The 22,631-nt window shown below is 39.4% G+C and overlaps 1 protein-coding gene across 2 annotated transcripts in view; it reads left to right on the top strand.

Moving 5' to 3' along the window:
• The window catches only part of PDE4D (phosphodiesterase 4D), a 1,733,336-nt gene that overhangs the window by 862,677 nt on the left and 848,028 nt on the right, over positions 1 to 22,631 (top strand). For both annotated transcript variants that reach the window (XM_044063808.1, XM_044063809.1), the window contains exon 4: positions 13,855 to 13,928. In XM_044063808.1, coding sequence (XP_043919743.1) covers positions 13,855 to 13,928 — 74 coding nt within the window. The remainder of the gene's footprint in view (positions 1 to 13,854; positions 13,929 to 22,631) is intronic.

Below are 22,631 nucleotides of genomic sequence, written 5' to 3'. Positions count from 1 at the left end.
ATGAATGAGGAAGTGGCTGTGTGTGTGTATGTGTGAGATCAGGAGACTGAGAGCAATGTGTGAATAAATGCAAGTAGGAATAAGGAAGTGACTGTGTGTGTGTATGTGATTCACACCTCTCAATTGTACAGATTTTCACAGAATGTCCAGATTTCTGCCTCATATTTTTGGTGTGTTCCTCCTAAAATCTGTAATTTTCTGGCAGATTGGAGAGATGATTGAAGTCATTAAATAATGAAAAACATTTGAGTTTAAGACTTTACATCCTTCAGAGAATTCATGCTAATGTAAAACCTATTATTCTATCAACTTTCTAAGTTTGTAAGAGCAATATTTAAAATCTGTCCCTTTTTGTCCCCCCATCATTTTAGGTGTCCAGATTTTTAGAGTCCTTATGTTATGTCCTGCAACATTTGTGTCTATATAAAAAAAAACTTGCGCTATGAAGAATACAGTACTGTCCTTTAAAAAGATCTTTTTCTGTACTGCAGCCATATCTAACTTTACACACTAATTGTTAACCCCACTGAATTTAGAAATGGCCTCAGCAAACTGCACTATTTCTTAATTGTTGACTTGGTTATTCCTGAATCAGACAGTCTTCAAGCTAGGGATAAATGTACACCTCTTTTACCTTGACTGCCACAATGGGATGAGCCAGATAATTTGTGAATGTAATGGGGCCATTGCTAGACCATTCAGTAGAAATCCAGTCCAAAACTACTTTTTTCCTACTTGGAAACCAAGTAATCTCAGCTAAGTTCAGAAGACAAGGAAATGCCAGTTAGCATCTTTTACATATAGAGATGTTCTTCAACCTTCATGAAACATAAGCTGAAGAACTGAATTGTCAGTTTTAACTATCATGGCTTTCAGAAGTTTATTCAGATTACATATGCAGTTCCTAGTGCCCCTCTTTTTAATTTAGGTTCATAGAGTAGTACCAAGCTAACTGCCTTGGTGGTTATTTTAAGCCTAGCCAATTGCCCCATGTGAGAATCAAACCCTGCACCTTGTATCTGTAAGGTAAGTACATTAACTGGATTAAATGTGTTTCTAGCCTTCTTGTAAACACTCAGGAAAAGGCTGTTAGAATGGCACAAAGAAGGGGCACATTTATGTTTTCTTAGTGGAAGTTGTGAACAATCAAACTTGTATGGAAGGTGTAACATAGAATAATTGCTTTTTTCTCTAGCTAAAAAGAAATTATAGTTTGGAAATTCTTTAGACACTTATGCAACTGCCTTATGTACACAGACCACCCTCTCCTCCTCCCAACAAGCTCAAATATATGTGAGAGATGCAACTATATAGCCAAACTGGAGGCTGAGCTCTCTCAACCCAGTACTGGCGCATTCAGTCAGGGGGAGAAGGTAACCACACACACCACAAATCCAGTCTCACATAGACCTATCGCCACAGCAAACCAAACACATAAACACACAAATACATACTCAGAGGCTCTAAATAAAAATCTGCCCAAGCAGCAGAGACCTCCAAAGCAGACATCCAAGCAACCGCTACCCCACAACAATACCCATGTATCACATAGTTCACAAAGTCAGTGTGCCACACAGTCACAGCCCTTAAGGCTAAACAACACACTAATACACTTGTAATAGGTGACTCTTTTGTCAGACACACTGACATCCCACTCACTAGGCTGAACAAGGAGAAGGTCACTGTAAGCTGCCTGTCGGGTGCCAGGATCCGCCACATAACACAAGCACTCAGGTCACTCCAAAGCAAGTACAAATATGACTCCGTCAGTGTCCATGCTGGTGTGAATGACCTGAGACGTACCTCCCTGGACTACATGAAAAGAGACATAGAGGAGCTCTCTGATCATGTAGGCCAGGCTGGTATGACCCCGACCTTGAGTAGCATCTTACCCTCACCAAGAATGATGCCACAGTATAAAGACAAAATGATCAATTTTAACAATTGGCTAACGTATTGGTGTCATTCAAAGGGGATCCAGTGTCTGTCAGCCTGGGATGACATGCTCGACAAGCCACATTGCTTCGCTAGGGACGGCTTGCACCTGTCACTCCTGGGCTTTCGAATACTGGCTATGGCTCTTTCCACCCCCATAGTGCCTTTTTTAGGCAAGGCTCAGAAGACAAACCCACCTCCATAGACAACACAAGGAAAAAGAAACTAAGGGTAATGCTGCTCAACGCCAAAAGTCTAAACCTCAAGATGCACGCACTCGAGGCTCTCCTCAGTATGGAGAATGGAGAATATCAATATCTGTGCAGTAACAGAAACCTGGTTCAAGGCTCCAGAGAGCACCCCAGCACTACCAGGTTATACCTCATACCATGCTTTTCGGCCCCAAAACTTGGACCGAACCACAAAAGGAGGGGGAGTATCCATATTCATCAAAGATACCCACACCTCCAGGTTAGTGGCACTGCACAAAGCATCAGAGGCTATCCATGTGCAACTAACAGTGGGCAAAACTGCCATTCAGTTTGTAGCCTGCTACATACCACCCTCTCAAACTCAGGAACCCCACTCAGCTTTCCTGAGAACACTGGAGAATATGAAGGTCTCTCCAAACACCATTATATTGGGTGACTTCAACTACCCAAACATAGACTGGGAGCACTACTCAAGCCCCAACACCCTCGCCCAACGGTTCCTAGAATTTATAAACTCAAATGCTATGGAACAACTGGTCACCACTCCCACAAGAGGGGAAAACATATTGGACCTGATCATCACCAACATGGGGACTCTATGTTCCATACCAGAGGTATACCCCTCATTGGTAAGATCTGACCATAAATTAATCTCGCTGGACATCCATATCCGGTTCCCACCCCCAGCCAAGGAAACCACGGTGAAGAACTTCTCAAAACCGAGGTGGAATCCTTCAAAGTTCCCGGCCCTGTGGAAAATACATCCCAAACCACAGAATCCTTTACAAACACATTCTATGCACACCTACAGGAATGCATGGATCGTGCTATCCCAGATAAAGCCAAGACTCACTCCTCCAAAGGCAGGAGACCTGTCTGGTGGACCCCAGCCATAAATAAGCTATACAACAGAAGGAGGAAGCTGCTACATGATAGAGCAAAATCCCAAAAAGGGAAGGCATCTCTGATCAGTACTAGCAAGAAACTACAATTCCTCATAAAATCATCTAAGGCCAGCTTCGAAAGAAAAATTGCACAAGACGCTAAAGATAATCACAAGGCCTTCTTTAGTTGTGCCAGGAACCTGGGTGGCAACTCCCAGATATGCTCTGAGTTAGTGCAAAATGACAAAAAAATACACTGAACCCACAGACATTGCCATCATCCTGGCAGACATGTTCAGTGCAAACTTTTCCCCCCCAAAAGAGCAAATGTCTATCCCAACAGAATGTAGCCTCCCTGACATCACAGATGCACAGGTGAGAGCTGCCCTCTCCAAAGCAAAAAGCACAGCATCAATGGGACCGGATGGTGTCCCGGGCTGTGTCTTACACGAGCTCCAAGAAGAACTGAACCCCTCACATAAAGTCACTGTTCAATCTCAGCCTTACTACAGGATATGTACCCAAGGAATGGCGTACAGCAGCAGTAGTCCCACTCCACAAAGGTGGTGCCACAACGGACCCCAGAAACTATCACCCTATAAGCCTGACTAGCCTGGTCTGCAAAGCTATGGAGCGTATCCTCATGGAAATCATAAACAAAGACATTGGGAACCTCCAAACACTGGATCCTACCCAATTCGGCTTTGTTAAGGGCAGATCTTGCCTCTTGAACCTGGTCGACTTCTTTGAAACAGTCACCAAGGCCATAGATGAAGGGAAGGTAGTCCACACAGCCTACCTGGACCTCGCAAAAGCCTTCGACACAATACCCCACTCGGGCATCATAAATAAGCTCACCAGCTTAAATATCAACCCCTATGTCACAAGATGGGTTGCAAACTGGCTCAGGGATAGAACCCACATGGTCAGAATTGCAGGTGCCATGTCAGACTCTAAACCAGTTACAAGTGGCATCCCACAAGTCTCAGTCCTGGGACCTCTCTTGTTCGGTACATATTTCTCTGAGGTACAGGCTAACACTAGAGGACTATGGCTGATCAAGTTCGCAGATGACTGCAAACTGGGTGCCATAATCGACTTGCCGACTGACACAAGCATCCTCCAAAAGGGTCTCACAGAGATGGATAACTGGTGCCAGAGCCATGGCCTAAAGCTAAATGCCAAAAAGTACATAGTCATCCCCTTTGGGAAAAACAAAGTGCCCACAAATTACCACATAGGTGGTAATCTATTAAGTAAGGAAGAAGTAATTAGGGATTTGGGGACCCAAGCAGATAGCAATCTCTCCTTTGACAATCACGTTGCCAAAGTGGTTAGAAAGACCTTCTATATAGCCCACCTTATCACAAAAGGGTTCACATCTAACCTTATCATGAAAGGGTTCACATCTAGATCAAGGGAGGTGATTGTGCCCCTCTACTCATCAGGCCCATAATTGAATACAGTGCCCCATTTGGGACGTACCTTACCTGACACCTGCAGCAACTGGAAAGGCCGCAAAAGTTCCTCACCAAGAGGATCAAGGGACTCAAACAGATGTCCTACGCAGCTAGGCTAAAGAAACACCAGCTCTACTCAGTTGCTTACCGCCTACTCAGAGGCGATCTGTGCCTGACGTATAAAGCCATGTCCAACCCAGAATTAATGGACATGCTCCACCTCAGGAAATCCAATTCCCTTAGAGCTACATGCTCCAGGGACTTAAATCTCAGCACAGAATTAAATAGGACATGCTGGAGGGACAGATTCATATCCCAGATGCTCCCCTCACTCTGGAACAAAATCCCAATCCATGTTAGGCAGAGCCCCTCAATGACCCTCTTCAAGAGAAATCTTGATGAGTGGATGGGAGATCATTGTAGGTTTGCCCCTGGGATCTCTTCTGTGTCCCTACTAGACAGAGGCACAGTAAACTAACTTTAAAAGGGCTATCTTCTGTGACCTATTATACAGAGGCACAGTCAACTAATCTAAAAGGGTGGCGAAAGCCAAACACACTCTGGCTAGGCTTATAAATGCCCTAGGGCAGATAGCCTAGTATCAACCTATGAACCTATGCTGTGACCCCCATGGATCTTTTCATGGCATGTAGCACTATAAGAATGTATCTCTTTTTATTTTCTTTAAGTAGGAAATGACTTATATTTCCACGTAGAAAAAACTAATTGGTCAAAATCATGTAAATAACTGCATCAGTCCTCCTTAACCTTATTGTTGCCCACTTCTTGCATAAGCAAATAGAAAAGCAGCAAAAAAAGGGTGGCTTGGTCATTGTCTGTAAATAAGTTCATGGTGACACTGTGTCCCCACTGATAAAACCTTTCCTCTCTGAAACTGATAAAAGCCAATGTTTCTGACAGTTAGGATGTACTCTTTCCACACCCTTATGTGCAGGGCTTCTCCCCCCCCAACCTTTACTTAAATTTAACTACACCAACATTGCATCCGCGTTGAAGATTAATGATATATTCCTTTCAATGAGGGCAATATGACTGGTGTTCTGCTTCTTCAGGATATGGCTACACTCTCAGTCAAGCCTGCCTTCTTTCTACCACAAAGCAACATTAAAGTTAATAGAGAAAAGACAGCATTTTATAGAGCTAAATAAATGTACGTATTTAACCCTTAATGAGGTATTCATAATATTTATTATTTTAGAATCAGAATATCCTAGCTCAATCTTTTTACTAAGTAAATTAACTGTTCATTGACATTAATCTGGTAATTGATCACAAATGTAAGTAAATGTAATATGCTAATAGCCATTCTGCTAGAATAGTGTATCTTATTTGCAACAGGAGACATGCGTGAATGGGCATACCTTCGTTGAAGGGTGTGCATTAGGGCTGGCAACTCAGCACATAAAAATCAACTGCCAATCATTAGCGGACCAGAGTTCTGCTGTGGCAACCCCCAACCGGGAAAAGCTGAAAGACACAGCAACAACAACATTTGCAACAACTTTGTGCAACTCAAACAATTATCAAGTGTTATAAGTCTTCAATAACAGTCTTTTCCATTCATTTCTGCATCACAAATATTATAATCAAGGGTAGGAGACTGAGTTTTGTACCATTCCCTACATCCCCTTTAGATCCCTGCAATATCTGTCATTACATTTAATATTCTGAGGCATTCCTCATCTGGTTGTGAACAGGTAACCTCCCTAATGGCATCTAGGGTTTCTCTTTGGGGGTGGTTGGGCTGGATCTTGGAAATCTCTACATTCAAAATCTTCAGAGGGGATCATGTGTATTGGATTGAGCCCTGATTGACTGACTGACAACAGCTTTGTTGCTTAAAGCCACTTTCAGTGAACATGTGATGGTGCACTTTCCTCACTGTTGTGAGGCAGTTGAGTTGGTATACAAAAGTTAATGGGTGTAGGTGGTTTTCCCCCAAACAAGGAGGGCTTGCTTTTGCAAAAAAACCCTTTAAAATGTGTTTGCTGCAAGTGTCTTTCAGCAGTTTATTTTTGCTGATTTGTCTATCAAAGAATAATTCTTTGATGAATACTCATGAATCCATTCAGATACTCTATAAACAAAATTCCTACAATTGGCATCTTCCGGAGTTGGTGCATCGGTTTGTTGGAGCTTTGATTCACGGATTCTCTCCTTTCCTTATTTGGTTATTTTCTTGTATTGAGTTGAAAAAGGAGTAATGTGGTCTAACAGCTTGGTTAAGGCAATGTGTTGATGCACTTATTGTATTCTCTTCAGTTTGTCTTTGTGTATCATGTATGTGTGGATGTGTGAGAGATGACACTCCAGACCTGTACTCGGCTACTTCAGCATATTAGTGATAGAGTAGTTGGAATTATATAGTTAGACTTAGGTTGACTCCTAGCTCAAGCATGCAGTTCATTAGCACTTAGATGTTGAGCAGGGCTTAGGTCTGAGACTTAGCTCAAGCATGTACTTCATAAGTGCTTTGCTGCTGGACACTAAGCAGGCTTTTGCCTATGAATCTTCTGGTTGTAATAGCAGTTCATGTGTTCTTATATGCTTATCTAAGACGAAACAGCCTATTTCTAAAATAGCAGAGCTGTAACTGGGATGAGGTGAACGGGATGGGTCTGTACTCAGAAGTCAGTGGTGTTTAGACAGCTGGGAACAAGCATTGTGTGCTGGAAGTCATTTACACAGCCACATTTGGAATTTCAGTAGCTTCAATTATTTGTTGAGTGTCTGTGTGGATGTGTTAGAAATGTAGGAAGAAAAAATTGTACTCTTTTGGTACATTCCAGAGAAATTTTTGGAGGCTGTTCATAAGCTTTTGAAAACTTTTTTTTTTTTTTTTGTTCTTTGGTTGGGTTGTGCCAACTGCATAATTGTCCAGGGTAACGATTTACCCGACTTCAGCTCTAAAATAACATTCTCATTTCAAGCATTATTGTGATGATTTTCTTGAAGTTAGATTCTAATGAAGGACATCAACATCCTTCACGTATTCACCAGACTCATTGCTATTACCTAAGGTATTTTTCCATGTAAAATCTCTCCAAAAACTGCAACTGCAGTTAAAACAGTAGCAACTTTCAAATACCACTTCAGTTGCAAAGCTCATACTTGACATTGTGTGTGTCACTGGGAAACAGTTCCTGTCTTGACAATTTATTTTTTTCTCAATTTTAAGAGACTTTGTACTCATAAAACATTAGGAGTGTGCAGACACCATTTTTTCCCACTTCAGAGAGTCCTCAACACTGCAGGCCTTCAGACAACCCAGTCCATACCTCTTAACCTCTTAGTACAAGAAGTCTGGACAAAGTTCAATAAAATGTGGGGGCAAATACTCAAAAATAGGGACATATTTTAAATATTGCTCTTATATATATGTAGAAAGTTTCTAAAGTAACAGGGTTTGTTTTAACATACGTTTTCTGAAAAATGTGAAGTCAGAAACTGAAAAGTATGTCATTATTTAGTGACTTCAGTCATTACATCATCCCAGTGATTAGTCAGAAAATCACAAATTTTGTGAGGAACAGACCAAAAATATGAGCCAAAAATCTGGACAGTTGAGAGGTATGAGTCACAGTCATCCTTCAGGGAATGATTTTGAAAATGAAAGTGATGTAAAAGGCATTGATTCTCTTTAAAGAAATACACACACAACATTCAAGAAGTGATAACTATGGCAGAAGAACAATATTATACATATTACTACAGCACATTTACAGTACCTTGCAAATCACAACCCCCTCCCACTATATGCACCATGAAGAAATAGCAGGAAGTATAATTATGCAGTATTAAAGTCTAAGTCAGGTGCACGATAAGGGATCAGATCATAAAAATATATCAGTTATATTGTCTAGTAGTCAGTACATCTTTTGTCAACCACTTGGCAAAACATTAACAAAGCCATAAATTATAAAATTTTGGAGTAGTTATTCTTCCCTGAAAAATGTAATTTGCAAAAAATAAAGTTTACAACAGAGAGCCAGAAGAGATGCTGACTAATTTTGCTGGCTGACACTCTTTGACACTGATGTGCTCCTTCTGCTGACAAGGCGACCACACCCCCCCTGTACTTTTAAGGAGCCAAATGTTGCTCCCCATTCCACATCTGAAGCACTGCGAATAGTTCCTGAGAGGGAAGAGGGAGATGAAAAGGAAGCCATGGATTCAAAGACAACTGCTGAATCCACCAGTGAAGTCCCTGTCTGAGACAAGGAAGAAGAGGAACTCTACAAAGTCTAGAGGGTGTGCATACTGAAGCCACAATGAGTTCAGAAACAACTGGAACTTCCTCATATGGAGTTTGATCAGAGGAAGCATTGGAATGGTGTAAACCATGAAACCCAGAGCTCTCAGAAACTCCCTGGCTAAAAAGGAGGCCAGAGGAAGTAGAGTTTGAAAGTAAAAAGATGAGAGTTAAGGCTTTTGGAGAAAGCATGGATGCAAGCATTAGAACCATCTGAATCCTGTAATCCAGAAAGACATGATCCTGAGAAGGAGTCCGAGAAGACTTTTTGAAGTGTATTGTGAAACCCAGGGTCTGCAGAAGGGAAATAGCAAAATGCAGATTTTGCAACAGGATCTCTGGAGAAGATACTTGAATCAGCAGGTCGTCCAAGTAAGTAAATATTTGGATGCCTTAAAGCCTGCAAAAAGCAATCACAGGAGTGAAGCATTTGGTGAATAACTGTGGGGCAGTAGAAGGGCCAAAGGGCAAAGCAGAGAAGTGAAAATGCCAGGAAGCAACAGAGAAATGCAAAAATGTTCTGAAAAGAGTATGGATCGGAATATGGAGATAAACATCCTTCAGATTCAGAGATACCATATAAGCCTGGGGGAGCAACAGAGGTAATAGAGTCTGAAGGGACAACATCCAAAAGGAAGGCACCTTCAGAAAAGTGTTTAGATGAGAGAGATCTAGAACTGGTCTCCTGGTTCCCTCTTTTCTGGGCACTAGAAACATTCTTGAGTAAAACCCATTCCCCCTTCAGGACACAGGCACCTCTTAAATAGCACCCTGAGCCAAGAGATCTTGAAGAACCTCTGTGAAAAAAATGCTGTTCCCGAGGAGGCTGAAGAATGCCCATAAAAGGAGGATGGGATTTCCACACCATGAAGCACCCCTGACAAATGACTGAAAGAAACCAAAAATCCTGAGTGATCTGAAGCCAAAGAAAAAGGAGAACAGAAAGAGGAATGTGGTTGGGAAGAGATGGATAGTCAGACAGTACTTAGTTTGTCAGGGAAGGAAGGCTTTTGAATCCCTGACGTCTGAGTGACTTTAGCAGGAGGAGACTGCTTGTTACAGTTTTTTACCTTTAGTAGAATGGAGAGATTGTCTACAAACAAAGGCTGACTTTTTGGGGTAGTTTCTCTGAAATTTAACACAGGAGAAACAAACGCATTTAAGTTCTTGTAAGGCCTTCCCTTATCCCAAAGAGACATAAACAAACCAGCAGCTGCTTCCCCAAACAAAAGTTTATTATCCAGAGGAGCATCCATCAACTTAGCCTTAATGTCATCAGGTAAAGGTTGAAGCCTAAGCCAAGAATACCTTCTCATCACTAAACCAAATGCAGCAGCCCTAGAAGAGGCATCTGCTGCATCATATGTAGGTACATTTGATAGAATGAAGAACCACATGAGAGGAAGTCCCTAGCAAGGAAAGAACAGAAGTTTTACCCTCAGAGTCTAGAAGATCAGAAATAAACTGGTCGTCTTGAGAAAGGAGACCCAACACATACCTTGACATATCTGTCTGATAATTGACAGCCCTAAATACTAGGGTAGCAATAGTATAAACCTTCTTACCCAGTTTTTTCATGGTTCTGCTGTCCTTGTCAGCAGGCAGTAACCTAGGCAAAGGAAGCAAATGAGAAGGCTTGTCTGAAGCTACAGACACCACAGAGGGGTCAGCAGCAGGACATTTGTACAAAACATTGCAGTTCTCAGGTACCCCATAAAAATCTATCAGGCTTCTTGGGAGCAGGGGGCAGGGAATCAGGCGCCTTAGAGGTATTGCAAAAAGCATCAAACATGGCAGCCTAAACAGGAGGGATAGCAGCGCATTTAGGAGATTCCAACTGCAAAAACTCATAGAACCTCCTATCGATATCAGTGACCTGAGCACAATCCCACTTAACTCATTCACTCCGATGGTGCTCAGGAAGTTTGCACTGTAACTTCCAGTGGGCAGAGCCTAAGCCTTTTGACAGAATCAAATTAAGTCCTCACATTTCAAACTCATATCTCTGGAACCATAGGGGTTATAAAAGAAGTATAAATGGCAAACTCTTCAGAACAAACTATTTTTATAGTGTTAGCATTCTTTAGGTTCTAGGTCTTAAACCTAATTTTATAAGTAACAGTAAACACAGTAACCATTACATTTGTAATATTTTGCACACAACTTATAATATCTCAGCAACCACTCAAGTTCCACGCATACTGTCAGCAATATTGTATCAATCTAGCTGAGAGCTTTCCTACAAGGCTAAGGAGTTCTGTCTATGTTACATGGTTGTTGAGATATTTGGAAAAATGTGAACATTATATCTATATAAATTAATATCATAAAAACAACAGTTAATATCTCTCTGCACTAGACAGAGGTCAAATATTAACGCAGTTGTTTGCCATTGTGTATGCTTCAAGATGAAATCTTTCAAAACCTTGTATATAGCATGGTTTTGGAATTATTAATATTTGATGCCTACAGACATCAGTAGGAGTTAACTGCAGATGCACCTGGAGGCGTCATTCAGATGTAATGAATTAAAAAATTCCAGCATCCTAGAGATTGTGCCCCCAAAGAAAATGTCCTCAAAAGGATTATCAGGACAATTGTATTTCTCCTCTTCTAACCCATAGTCCAAAAGAGAAGAAATTTGAGTAAAATAAGTCAGGCAATCTTCATCAGAATCTGACTCCTTCAGAGAAGAATCCTTATCTCTAGGCCTTTTAAGGGGAGTAGAAGACCAAGGTGGAGCAGGAAGAGAAATCTCCTGAGGAGGCTTTCATGACATTAAAGCAGCAAATAACCGCTGAGTAAACCTGTCACTCACTTTGTGGATCCCTAGGAGCAGAAGCAATATGTTTAGTTTTTTGTTTCTTTTTAAGGGAACATCTGGCCTATAAAACTGAGAAGGGTCTGACTCAGAATGGCATTCAATAATTGTAAAAGGAAGTTCTTCCCTAACTAGAATCTGCGGGACCTCCCCCAGGCCCCTTGGAAATCATCAATCAGGGTTCCCACTGAATATCCAAAATGGACACCTGCAAATCCTCATCGGATGTGCTGCCAGTGAGATACTCGCAGCCCTCCAACTCGGCCACGGCAGAGGAATCCAACAACACATCTGGGCGAGTTTCCAGGTTCATAACAACCTCAGGAAAAATACCCATCAGATGCTGGACAATGGGAGATTCCAGTCTTACCTTTTTCTCCTTCTTCTGACCTAATATCTGACCCTTGGGGTGGGGTGGTAAGTTCCTTCAATTGTATCTTTAGCAAGATGCTTATGTCACTGGTTCTCAAGATAAAAGGAAAGGGATAAAAGCCGTTTTGAAATGAATGCCTGACAAATCAAACAGGATGCATGGTCGTAAGAAGTTCCTAACTGAAAAAGGCACTTATCGTGGAGGTCTTTATATTCTACCGCACTGGCATTTACCCTTCCTGTATGACATTAACCACAACAACAACAAAAAAGCCAAAAAAAAATAAACCCCCAAAAGGGTATTTATGTGGGGTCTATATCATAAGCTCGGAGCCCAAGCTCTTTAATCAACACCAAAATATGCAAAATCCCAAAATGTCAACTGTATAGAACAGAGATTTTTTTCCAGGGAAAAAAAAATATCTGTTCCACACAAAAAAAAAAAAAATCCACCCCCCTGATGTGCCCCCCATACCCCCTATATAAATATACCAACTCCGAGATTGCACCACAGTGGAGGAAACGGCAAAGTCCTGAGAATGGTCCAGTGATTTTTTTTTTCCTTGGAAACAAATCACTGTTCTGGCCATTCGGCTTTGTGAGACTTTGAGCAATTAGTGTCGATTAAAGAGCATTCGCTCTTTTTAGACTTCGAGCTTATGATATAGACTCCTTATGTGCAACAGTGCAGACTTCAGCAAACAAGATGTTGGCAGTAACTGGAGAATGAAAATGCATTCGCCTGGTGAAAAAATGGACGAAGGCAAACAGACCGATGATCAGAAGAAACATTTGTACTGGCAGCAAAGAAATTCTGAGCATGGTTCACTTAAACATCACCTTTATGCCCTTTGCTATGCAAGGAGCATAAGGGTGATGTTTGGTGTACCTTAAACCAACAGTAGGCTTTGGTAGACTGGCCGGAAGTATGGCTTCAGGGTAGGGAAACCACATTGGTTAAGAATACTGCAGCTGTGAATGTAAGGACATATGTATGGTGTCACTGATTAAATTTTATTCAGACATATTTTATTTGCAGTGGTTAAATACAAAACTGTACAATGTGTACAGTACCAAGTAGCTCCATATATATAAATATATATATATATATATATATTTATAAGCTTACTATAAATAGTTATGGAGGAATGTTAAAGAAAAAGAAGACATGTTCATGTACAAAAGATACATGTCATGTATAATTGATGTTGCTAGGGAAAGGAAGTTGTTAACCAACCTATGGATCTTAAGGGCAATACATATTTCTGTTCATTGTCAGAATGATAGTAGTTTTCAATGAAAGGGATCAGGTGTAAATCCTTGCAATGTAGATCACCCAGAGGCATGAATGTGTCTTTTTTTTCTTTTTGGATGAACATCACTGATGTGCTACTTCCACTTTTGATGGACTAAAAGTGGTCAGGAAGTGTGCATTGTGAGATACTCTGCTGGGGAGCTCTTGGTACCAGCGAGCACAGGAAGAGCTGGAGAAAGATGTGACCTTTAACCTGGACTCTGAATACCCATCTGCTAACACAGGCCTGCTTTACCCTACGTTTAACTCCTCTAAAACTATATATATATATATATATATATATATATATATATATATATATATATATTATTTTAAGTAATGATGTAGACCACTACATTGAAAATAATGTTCTCATGAAACAATTAAGCTTTGTTGTACATAAGTTATTTCTATAAATGCAGTGAAATAATCTGGAAAAGCATTTTATTGTATAAATAATTATTACAAGAAGAGCAGTAAAGACAGCATATTTTAGTAATGTGAGTTGTTATCCATTTGAAAGTACTTAATGGAAAGTTAAGAAAAAAGTTTAATATGCTGTTCACATTTTTGATTTGTGAAATTATTGCCTTGCTTTTGTAGGTGCTGGCAAGCCTGCGCACTGTACGGAATAATTTTGCTGCCCTTACTAACCTACAAGATCGAGCCCCCAACAAGTAAGCGTAATCTACAATTCTCGTGCATTTTTCTCTCTCTCTAGTTGTGTTTGTTCAACAATGTTAATGATTAATGGGAATTTTATTACTAAATATTAATTTTCCTTAAATTTCTAAATGTCTCCAGTTTGCTTCCTGTAGTCCACTGAATCTTGCCTACAATTAGAATGTCCACTGCTGACTATCCAATTCTTGAATTACTGTGGATTCCTGGACTAGACCTTTCATACATTGGATGGTATACTAAGTGGCCTAGACATATGAATTCTGTGTAACACAACAAGGACAGTTGTGCTGTGATTTGAAAGAGTATCAATGCCGCAGTTTTGAACCTGTCTTACCGTGCACAATGTACACTCCACATAAAGTCAATTAAGTAGATCGTGAAGGCAATACATATGAGTGACTTCTGAAAAGAGGTGTTTGTGTCTGTTGTGCTTATATAGATAACAAATGGCACAAAATAATTATATTTTATCCATCTGTCCACTTGTAGGTGACTAACCTTAAATCTTTAAGCGTATGAAATGTATGCTTTGTAAGCAAAAGTCACGCCTACCTAATTTAATGTCATCACAAGTAAATATTTGCCACTTCCTTTTAGAAACCTGGCAGGTAGTGTTTTGATGATTTGGATACTTATGATGCATTACCCACGCGTAAATAATGTTGGATGTTTTGCTCCACTTTAATAAGAATAGGTCCCTTGTATGACAGTGATTACCTCATTCCTTCAGCTGAAAGACAAGCCAGCTTATCCTAGCCCATTGTTATCGATCTCACTTGGCTGTCATTTGACCCCTGCAGCCCACAACACTGCATCACAAGTTTCACATCTAATAATTCAGTCACATCTAATAATTCAGCCACTGGGACATTCGACTGGGTTCTGTTTCTGAATGATTTTTCTCTAGTCTCCTTTCTTAAAAAGTAATACTGTTTAACCTCTCTAGGGGCACCACATAAATTTGCTAGCCAGACATCAAGGATCAGTCATTAACTGTTCAGTATTTTTGCATATAAGACCTGCTGTAATAGTTTGCTTTATGCAGTGTGCTTGCCTCACTTTCATATGTTTTTTGCTATACTGAACAGAGGCCACCATCATTTATGATCCAGCTTCCAAATGGCCCAAAGTAACTGTATTACATATAACAACACATTTTAGTATATGTTCAAGCAGGCTTGGACAATGTCAGGACACTGTGGCCACTTAGTCCATCCTGATTCCTACTTCTGCGAAGTAGAATGTAAAAGGATTATAACCATCTGCACTGTTGTGTGATGCAGCTATGCTCAGATGTTTCGCATTTGACCCCAGCAGTGCAGGGCTACAATTCTTTCCATATATTTAGACCAACTACTACACAGGAATGGAAAAAAGGTGTATGTGGCTCTGTTTACATTACAAACAAATACAAATCAAGACTGATCTGTCACTGTGATGCACGTGAGCTTCTGCATGTCCAAATTACTATAGAGAAGGTTCCATGAAATATCATTGCAAAGTATACGTCCCCCTCTATGACCCAGGAAAATCATAATACACACTTAAAAGTGCTACAGACACCCCCACCCACATTCAACCTAATGTCATACTAATGGGCTTCTTTAACTACCCAAATATAAACTGGTAATCATACATGACCTCCAAATGCAAGCGCAGATTCCTGGACTTTACAAACACCTTTGACTATTTAGTCTGTAAGCCAACTAGGGGCACAAATATCCTTGACTTGGCCCTCACAAGCATAGCAGAAAGTTGTACCCTCCCTAGTGTAATGTTGTCGCTAGTCAGGTCAGACCATAAAGCTGTTTCCTTTGAAGTAAACGTGAAACCAGGAACACTGGCTAATCTTGGAGCTTTCAGGAATTATTGTAGGGAAAACGTCCTACTTCTAAGTGACACCCCTGTCAACATGTCAAGCCCCTGAAAACTGTGAGAACACCACTACCTAGGCAGAATAATTCAAAGAAACTCTGTATAATCATATTAACTGCACCTACCTGGATTAAGCAAAAGAGCAACTCAAAAAGACATGCTGCCCCTGGCAGAATACCCACATCAATAGGTTGTATAACAAAAGGAGATGTGTGGCAAAGGTTAAAGGTTAGGAGGTGCAATGCCGGCAAAGAAAAAAATCCTTCATCAAACTAAACAAGTAATTCAACGTGTAAATAAACTCCTTCAAAACCAAGCTTGAGGTAAATTAGCCTCCCATGTTAAGGACAATCACAAAGCTTTCTTCAGCTATGCCCATAACCTCAAAGGCAGTACACAACAATGTACCACATTAATTGTAAGTGGTGCCACCTGTGTGGGTGGGAAGATATAGCAAACCTTCTGGCTGACAAACCTAGCTTCAGTTTTATCCCACTTTACCCTCCAGATGCTCTTCAGGAAATACCCACATCCATAATTCCCCCAACTATCACTAGACAGCAGGACAAGAGCACTGCATGAGTGGGTCCTGATACTATCCCAGGATGCCTCCTTAAGAGCATGAGATGTGAACTATCAAGACCACCAGCAAAACTATCTATCCACAGCCTCCAAAGAGGCTTCATGTCAAACAAATATAAGGCTGCAGCTGTTATCCTGCTGCACAAGGATGGGTCATCCAGTGAACTGAGAAATTATCAGGCCATAAGCCTGACCAGCCTGATATGCAAAGCTATGGAGACAATAATCATGAAGATCCTCAATGGCAACATTGATAACCTACAAATATTGGACCCAAATCACTTCAGGCTTGTCAAGGACAGGCCTCACTTACTCAGCCTAATAGATTTCTTCACAAAGGTAATCAACTCAACATATGAGGGCAAAACGGTGCATACTGCCTACTTTCACCTGGCCAAGGCATTTCAATCAATATCTGACTCAAACATTGTGGAAAAATTAGGTATAACCCCCCACATCACCCACTGGACAGCCATCTGGCTTACAGACCGGGCCCAAGAAGATAGACTAGGGGAGTCTTCTTCCACAAAAAGCCAGTTGCTTCAGGGGTACCTCATAGCTGAGTGCTGTGTTTTGGCATCTACTTCTCTGAGGTCAGGAGTAATGTCAAGGGTCTCTGGTTGACCAAGTTTGCAGATGATTGTAAAATTGGGTGCAGTCTTTGAATCTCCCCAAGACACAGATATCCTCCAAGAAAGCCTGACACAGACTAATGCCAGATTCATGGTCTTAAACTCAATGCCAGAAAATGTTTATAGTGTCATCTTTTGGAAATATGTCCACCCCGGCAAACTACTACATTGACAAAACACCTCTAAGAGTAGACTCTGTAGTTAGTAATTTGAGAACAAATGTATTCTGTGATTTGGCATTTGACCATCATGTGTGTACTGTAGTGAGGAAATCATTCTAGTGTACTGTAGCAAGGAAATTATTATATGTTGCATTACTTATAAGCAGGGGTAAGACATCTAGGCCCAGACATGTCATTGTTCCTCTGTACTCTGTCCTTGTATGACCAGTCATTGAGTACAGTGTATCCTTTTGGTGTGTACCTAGCTAAACATTTGCATCCAAGTATATTCCTCACAAAAATAATACATAGTGTGGAAAACAAGTCTTATGCAGACGTCCTGAAAGCCTAGTCCTTATATTCAGTTTCTTACAGGCTGCTGGGAGGCAAGTTCCATACCTCTCAACTGTACAGATTTTTGCAGAATGACCAGATTTTTCCTCATATTTTTGGTCCATTTTGCATAAAATTGTGGTTTTCTGGAAAATTAGTGGCAAATCATTAAAAGACTGAAGTTAGAAAATAATGACAGACATTTGAGTTTCAGGCTTCATACCCTTCAGAAAAGTAATGTTAACGCAAAATCTGTTATTCTGTCAACTTTCTCAGTTTGTGAAAGGAATATTTAAAAATTGTCCCTATTTTTGGACCTTTGTCCCACTTTTATTTATGGGTTTGCCCAGATTTCTTGCTCTAAGGGGTTGGGAGGTATGGAGGCAACATATGCCAGGCCTACAAAGCATTCTTTGATCTAGCTCTGATAGTCCTGTTACACAAGTTAAATAAAATCAGGAAACCAGATCCAGAGACCTAAACATTCCCTACAGCATAAATAGGACCTGCTAGAGGGTTGGGTATTTCTTTCAGAGGCTCCCACTTCTCTGGAACAAGCTTCCCATCCATGGAAAAAGAGTTTATTCCTGCACTTATTCAGGCAAAGCTTGGATCAGTGGATGGGGGACTATAAAATTCCCCCTGGTCTGCCATCTATTTTTCTGTTTGAGAAAGCTTGTAAATGCCCAAATATATTTACCCCCATAAGTCACTTGAGAAATAAAACCTATCAAATTTTACTGGGAAGCATGACTATGCTTAGAAAGGGCATTTGGGTCAATAGTCTGGTATCCTTCAATGATACTATTAATACTAGCCTATGTAAGATATGGTAGTTGTGACAATAGTCCCAGCCGTACCTCCCAACTGTCCAGATAATTCCAGAATTTCCAGATATTGGCTCATATTTTTGGTTCATTCCTCATAAAATTTGTGGTTTTATGGCAAGTCACTAATGGTCGAAGTCATTAAATAATGGCAGACATTTGAGGTTCAGGCTTCATATCCTTCAGAAAATGTATGATAATGCAAAACATTTTATTCTAGTAATTTTCTAAGTCTATAAGAGCAAGATTTAACATCTGTCCCTTTTTTTGGGCCTTTGTACCCCCATTATTGTTGACCCTGTCCAGAATTCTTGAATGAAAAGGTTGATAGGTAAGTTTCCACCTTTTCCCTTGAAAGCAAAGCTGCTATTGGATGTTTACTCAATCCTTCCTATAAGACGTCATAGGGCTTTTGCTGCATCTACTCACCAGTGGTATAGAAGAAAGCTACATTCTTCACCATTATGCTTGTTTGCTAGTTTCACTTCATCTTATTTAGTTGGACACAAATATGCTGCAGCACAAATAAAGACTGGCATCTTTTATTGGTATATGTGGCTCTTATTGATGTGTTCTTTCTTTTTTTTTTATTTATTTTCTCTGCTCTTCTTTTTCAAGCTACCAGTTACTGACAGTCAAGCTTTGATGATTTCTTGGAAAAATGTTATTGTCTCCTCTCAAACTGTTTCTTGTTGACCACCCTTCCCCCATAGTGCCTCACATCCTCATTGTGACTTTCTCCCCCATCTTTCTATATCCCTCACTATCTTTTTGTCTGTCTCTGCCTTTGCTCCACATCCCCTCTTTTTCTGAGTCTGTACATCCATTTGTCTGCTAGTCTGCTTGTCTCTCTATCCCTCTCACCAGTAGTGCCACTAAGTGTCTACCAGATGTCAGGTAAATGCTAGCACAATGTTTGATCCCCTGAGAGAAAGATACCATTTCAAACACTTGCTGTTTCTTTGTTAATCCTACCAGTGAAAGACTGATTGGTTTGCATAGCAAGTGACACTGCTATTGTAAAACTGCAGGACTAATCACAACCTCATTACTTGAATAAAAAGCAGATTATATCACAAAATGCATTTTATCAGACTGAATGTGTCTGTTGCCTGTGAGGTTAAGAAAAGTAAATGGGGCATGGTAGAATCCAAATATCTTGGATTCTTTATAAGAGGAGGGATGGCAAGACCACAAGTAGAAAATCAGAATCCACAAATGCCTGGTTTATGCCCTCCTCTAAAGCTGAAGGCTTTTCCTGGATTACTTGAGTAATACAGAAAACAAGTGTCTGATTTTGTGACTATTACTTGCTAAATGACAGATCTCCCAAACTAAAAAAGGATCTCATTTTCTCAACATTTGATGGCATCATAGTGTCTCCTAGTTTTACTAATGAGATAACTGTCTACCAATGCATCGGGGTTAGACCTGAGGCAATGGTATAGCAAGATATTCAGGGTGAGAAGCATCATGTGTGTTATATCAGAAGGAAGGTGATTAATATAAAAAGGAGATACTCCGCTATTGAAAGAGAACGTGCAGTAAAGTGGGACTTCTCTGTTCGGAAGTATTATTTCTTAGCCATACTGTTTAATCTGGGAACAGATCATGCCCCATTGTATATATTAAGTGGCCATAATTAGGGCATTACAAAGTTATGCTGGTAGACACCGTCCCTACAACCCTAGAGTATATAGTGATCCACAGGCCCAACCTAGCCAAGGTAACTCAACAGCATGTGCTAATGGCCAAAAATATGTTAGCTCTATTGTGTACTTACAAAAATGTAAGCACAAATAAAATTCAAAACTGCTCTGATATCAAAATGCAATTATATATATAAATATTTTCTAAAACAGTTTATAAAGAAATTCTCATACATATCAACATTATTACACCAGCATACATATTCAGATAGTCTCTCCTTTATTTATAGACTTTTAAGAGAAGAAACATTTTCTTGCACACATAATCACTGGAGTTATTATAGTTTAATGACTCATAATTCCCCACGTGAGCAAGACAAGGTCAATATGCTACAATCAGCTGGGAAAACATCATTTTCTCTGAAATGGAAGATTTACACATGGAGATTCATGAATATATCCTTTTATACACCACAATAGATGCAACTTTAATGTGGATATTAACTGGGCACATATATTTTTTGACTGTCCAACCTTAAATATATATTGGAATAAAGTAAATGACTTTCTGCAAGCACTTTTTTCAGACAACTTCATATTGAATAAATCATTAATCATATTTAATACACCTGTTCCACAATGTGTTAGGAAAACCAAATACTCATTACTATGGACTATATTGGCAGTGGCTAGAAAGATCATAACAAAAAATTGGATTTCAAAACATCCTCCTACATTCTCTGAGTTTACTAATTTATTAAAAGAAGTTAGTTATTTACAGATAAGAACCATAACCTCTAGAACATCTAGAAAGACATATGAATATAATTTATGGATTAACTTACAAAATATGTTGGAAAAATGATCATTTTGCATAAAGGTAATTGACTTTCCTTGTCATTCATGAGAACAGGTTACAAAAGGAAGGTTATAGTGTATGTTAATATATAAATACTGGATGTCTATGTACATACTTTAGTTTGTTTGCTTTGTTATTCGTATATTCATACCAAAAATGAAAAATAGCATTAACGGGACAACCACGGCTATAAATATAAATTCCAAGGACAGTTGACTATATAAAAAACACTTAGAAGCAGGATTGCATCCAAGTAAACAGAAAAATAAAGAAACTCAAACTGAGAGACGTACGTTTTAATCCAAAAAAGTAAGCGCTTTCACCACAAGGGCTTCATCAGACTTACAAAATACATTCAGACTAACATTTAAATACCAAGCAAGAAATCAAGTACATGACATCACTTCCTTAAACTATTCAAAATGACAAATAAAAATCAAACATAAAATGTCACTTCCTTAGATACTATATCAGCTGATCAAACAAGTAAAAAACATTATTAAAATGCATGAATAAAAATATATACACATTCACAAAATCAACTAGGGTATATAGAGACAATTCTGTGCATAGGCATATAATGCCTTTGTAACCCTTTTTTACCTTTTCTATTTTTTGCATGTGTATGGGCTAGTGTCTTTATCATTGGTTCTTTATCATCTGTTTTTGATTGATGGTATTTTTTAACAAGCCTGTTTTTCCTTGTACATATGATTAGATGATGATCATGCATTTGGGCTATATGAACTTTCGTTTAGGTATGTTTAAGTTGCCAAGTTTTTTGTATCTCTAATATGAGTACGAGTATTACAGACTATAATCTTAGATAGGTTATATTATCTTATTATTGTATTAACTTGCATTTATACATATTATTTATGTGATTCACATATATGTATTTTTTAATTCATTAGTATTTGCATAGGTAATTTATTAATGATCTTATAGATCGCTCAGTGCGAACGTAGTACTGTAGAAATATATCTACACATATCTTTATTATATATTAAGTTCTGTAGTATCGCAAGTATTACATTCCTAATGTCATAAGATTTTGCAGTATTAATACAGGGGAAAATTAGAGCAAAATGTACAATTGCCACAGGGGATAACGACTTCTTGGTGGATTCTGGAAAGGAGCAGTCTGTAAATATTTGTATGCTTACCATGAAGAAAAACATATTCCACCAAGATTCAACCTCTACAGCAGTTGAACTGAATTTGTTGGAAACATTATTTAAAACAAAAACTGTCTTTGCTAAGTATATACCAATTTTTCATTAAAACGTTGTGTATTTGAGTACTTTTAGTACAATAAGTGACAGGATTTAGGATAGTATCCCTAGATTCAGTACTGTTGCAGCAATATTCCAAAAGATGTGCCCTAGGTGTGTCCCTGACTGCACATTAAGCATCATTCACATGCTTTGCCACTATTACCTCTGTGCAGAAAACTCACTTTCAGAATCCTGCTTACTACTTCAAATTCCCTGAAAACTTAAATATCGAGATTTGGGAATATTCTTAACTAAGTGTATGGGGTAACATGCATAGCCAAAAGAGAATTTCTCAAAATATTTTTATACACTGATATTTTACATATACTGTTTCTTTCCTTTGTAACTAGAACATCTAAAAAAAAAAAAAAAAAAAAAAAACATGATAGTCCATATATCAAAAGTGGCAAAAAAAAAAAAATACTCAACTCAAAAAACCCACAGACTTTGTCATGGTACAGGCAGTACATTCTATTGACAAAGAATTCTACAGAGTGAACT

The sequence above is a fragment of the Protopterus annectens genome, chromosome 2.part2 (assembly GCF_019279795.1).
Source record: "Protopterus annectens isolate FY-2018-M chromosome 2.part2, PAN1.0, whole genome shotgun sequence".
Taxonomy (NCBI): Eukaryota; Metazoa; Chordata; order Ceratodontiformes; family Protopteridae; genus Protopterus; species Protopterus annectens.
Note: the sequence above shows the minus strand (reverse complement) of the source record. Positions and strands in the feature narration are given on the sequence as shown.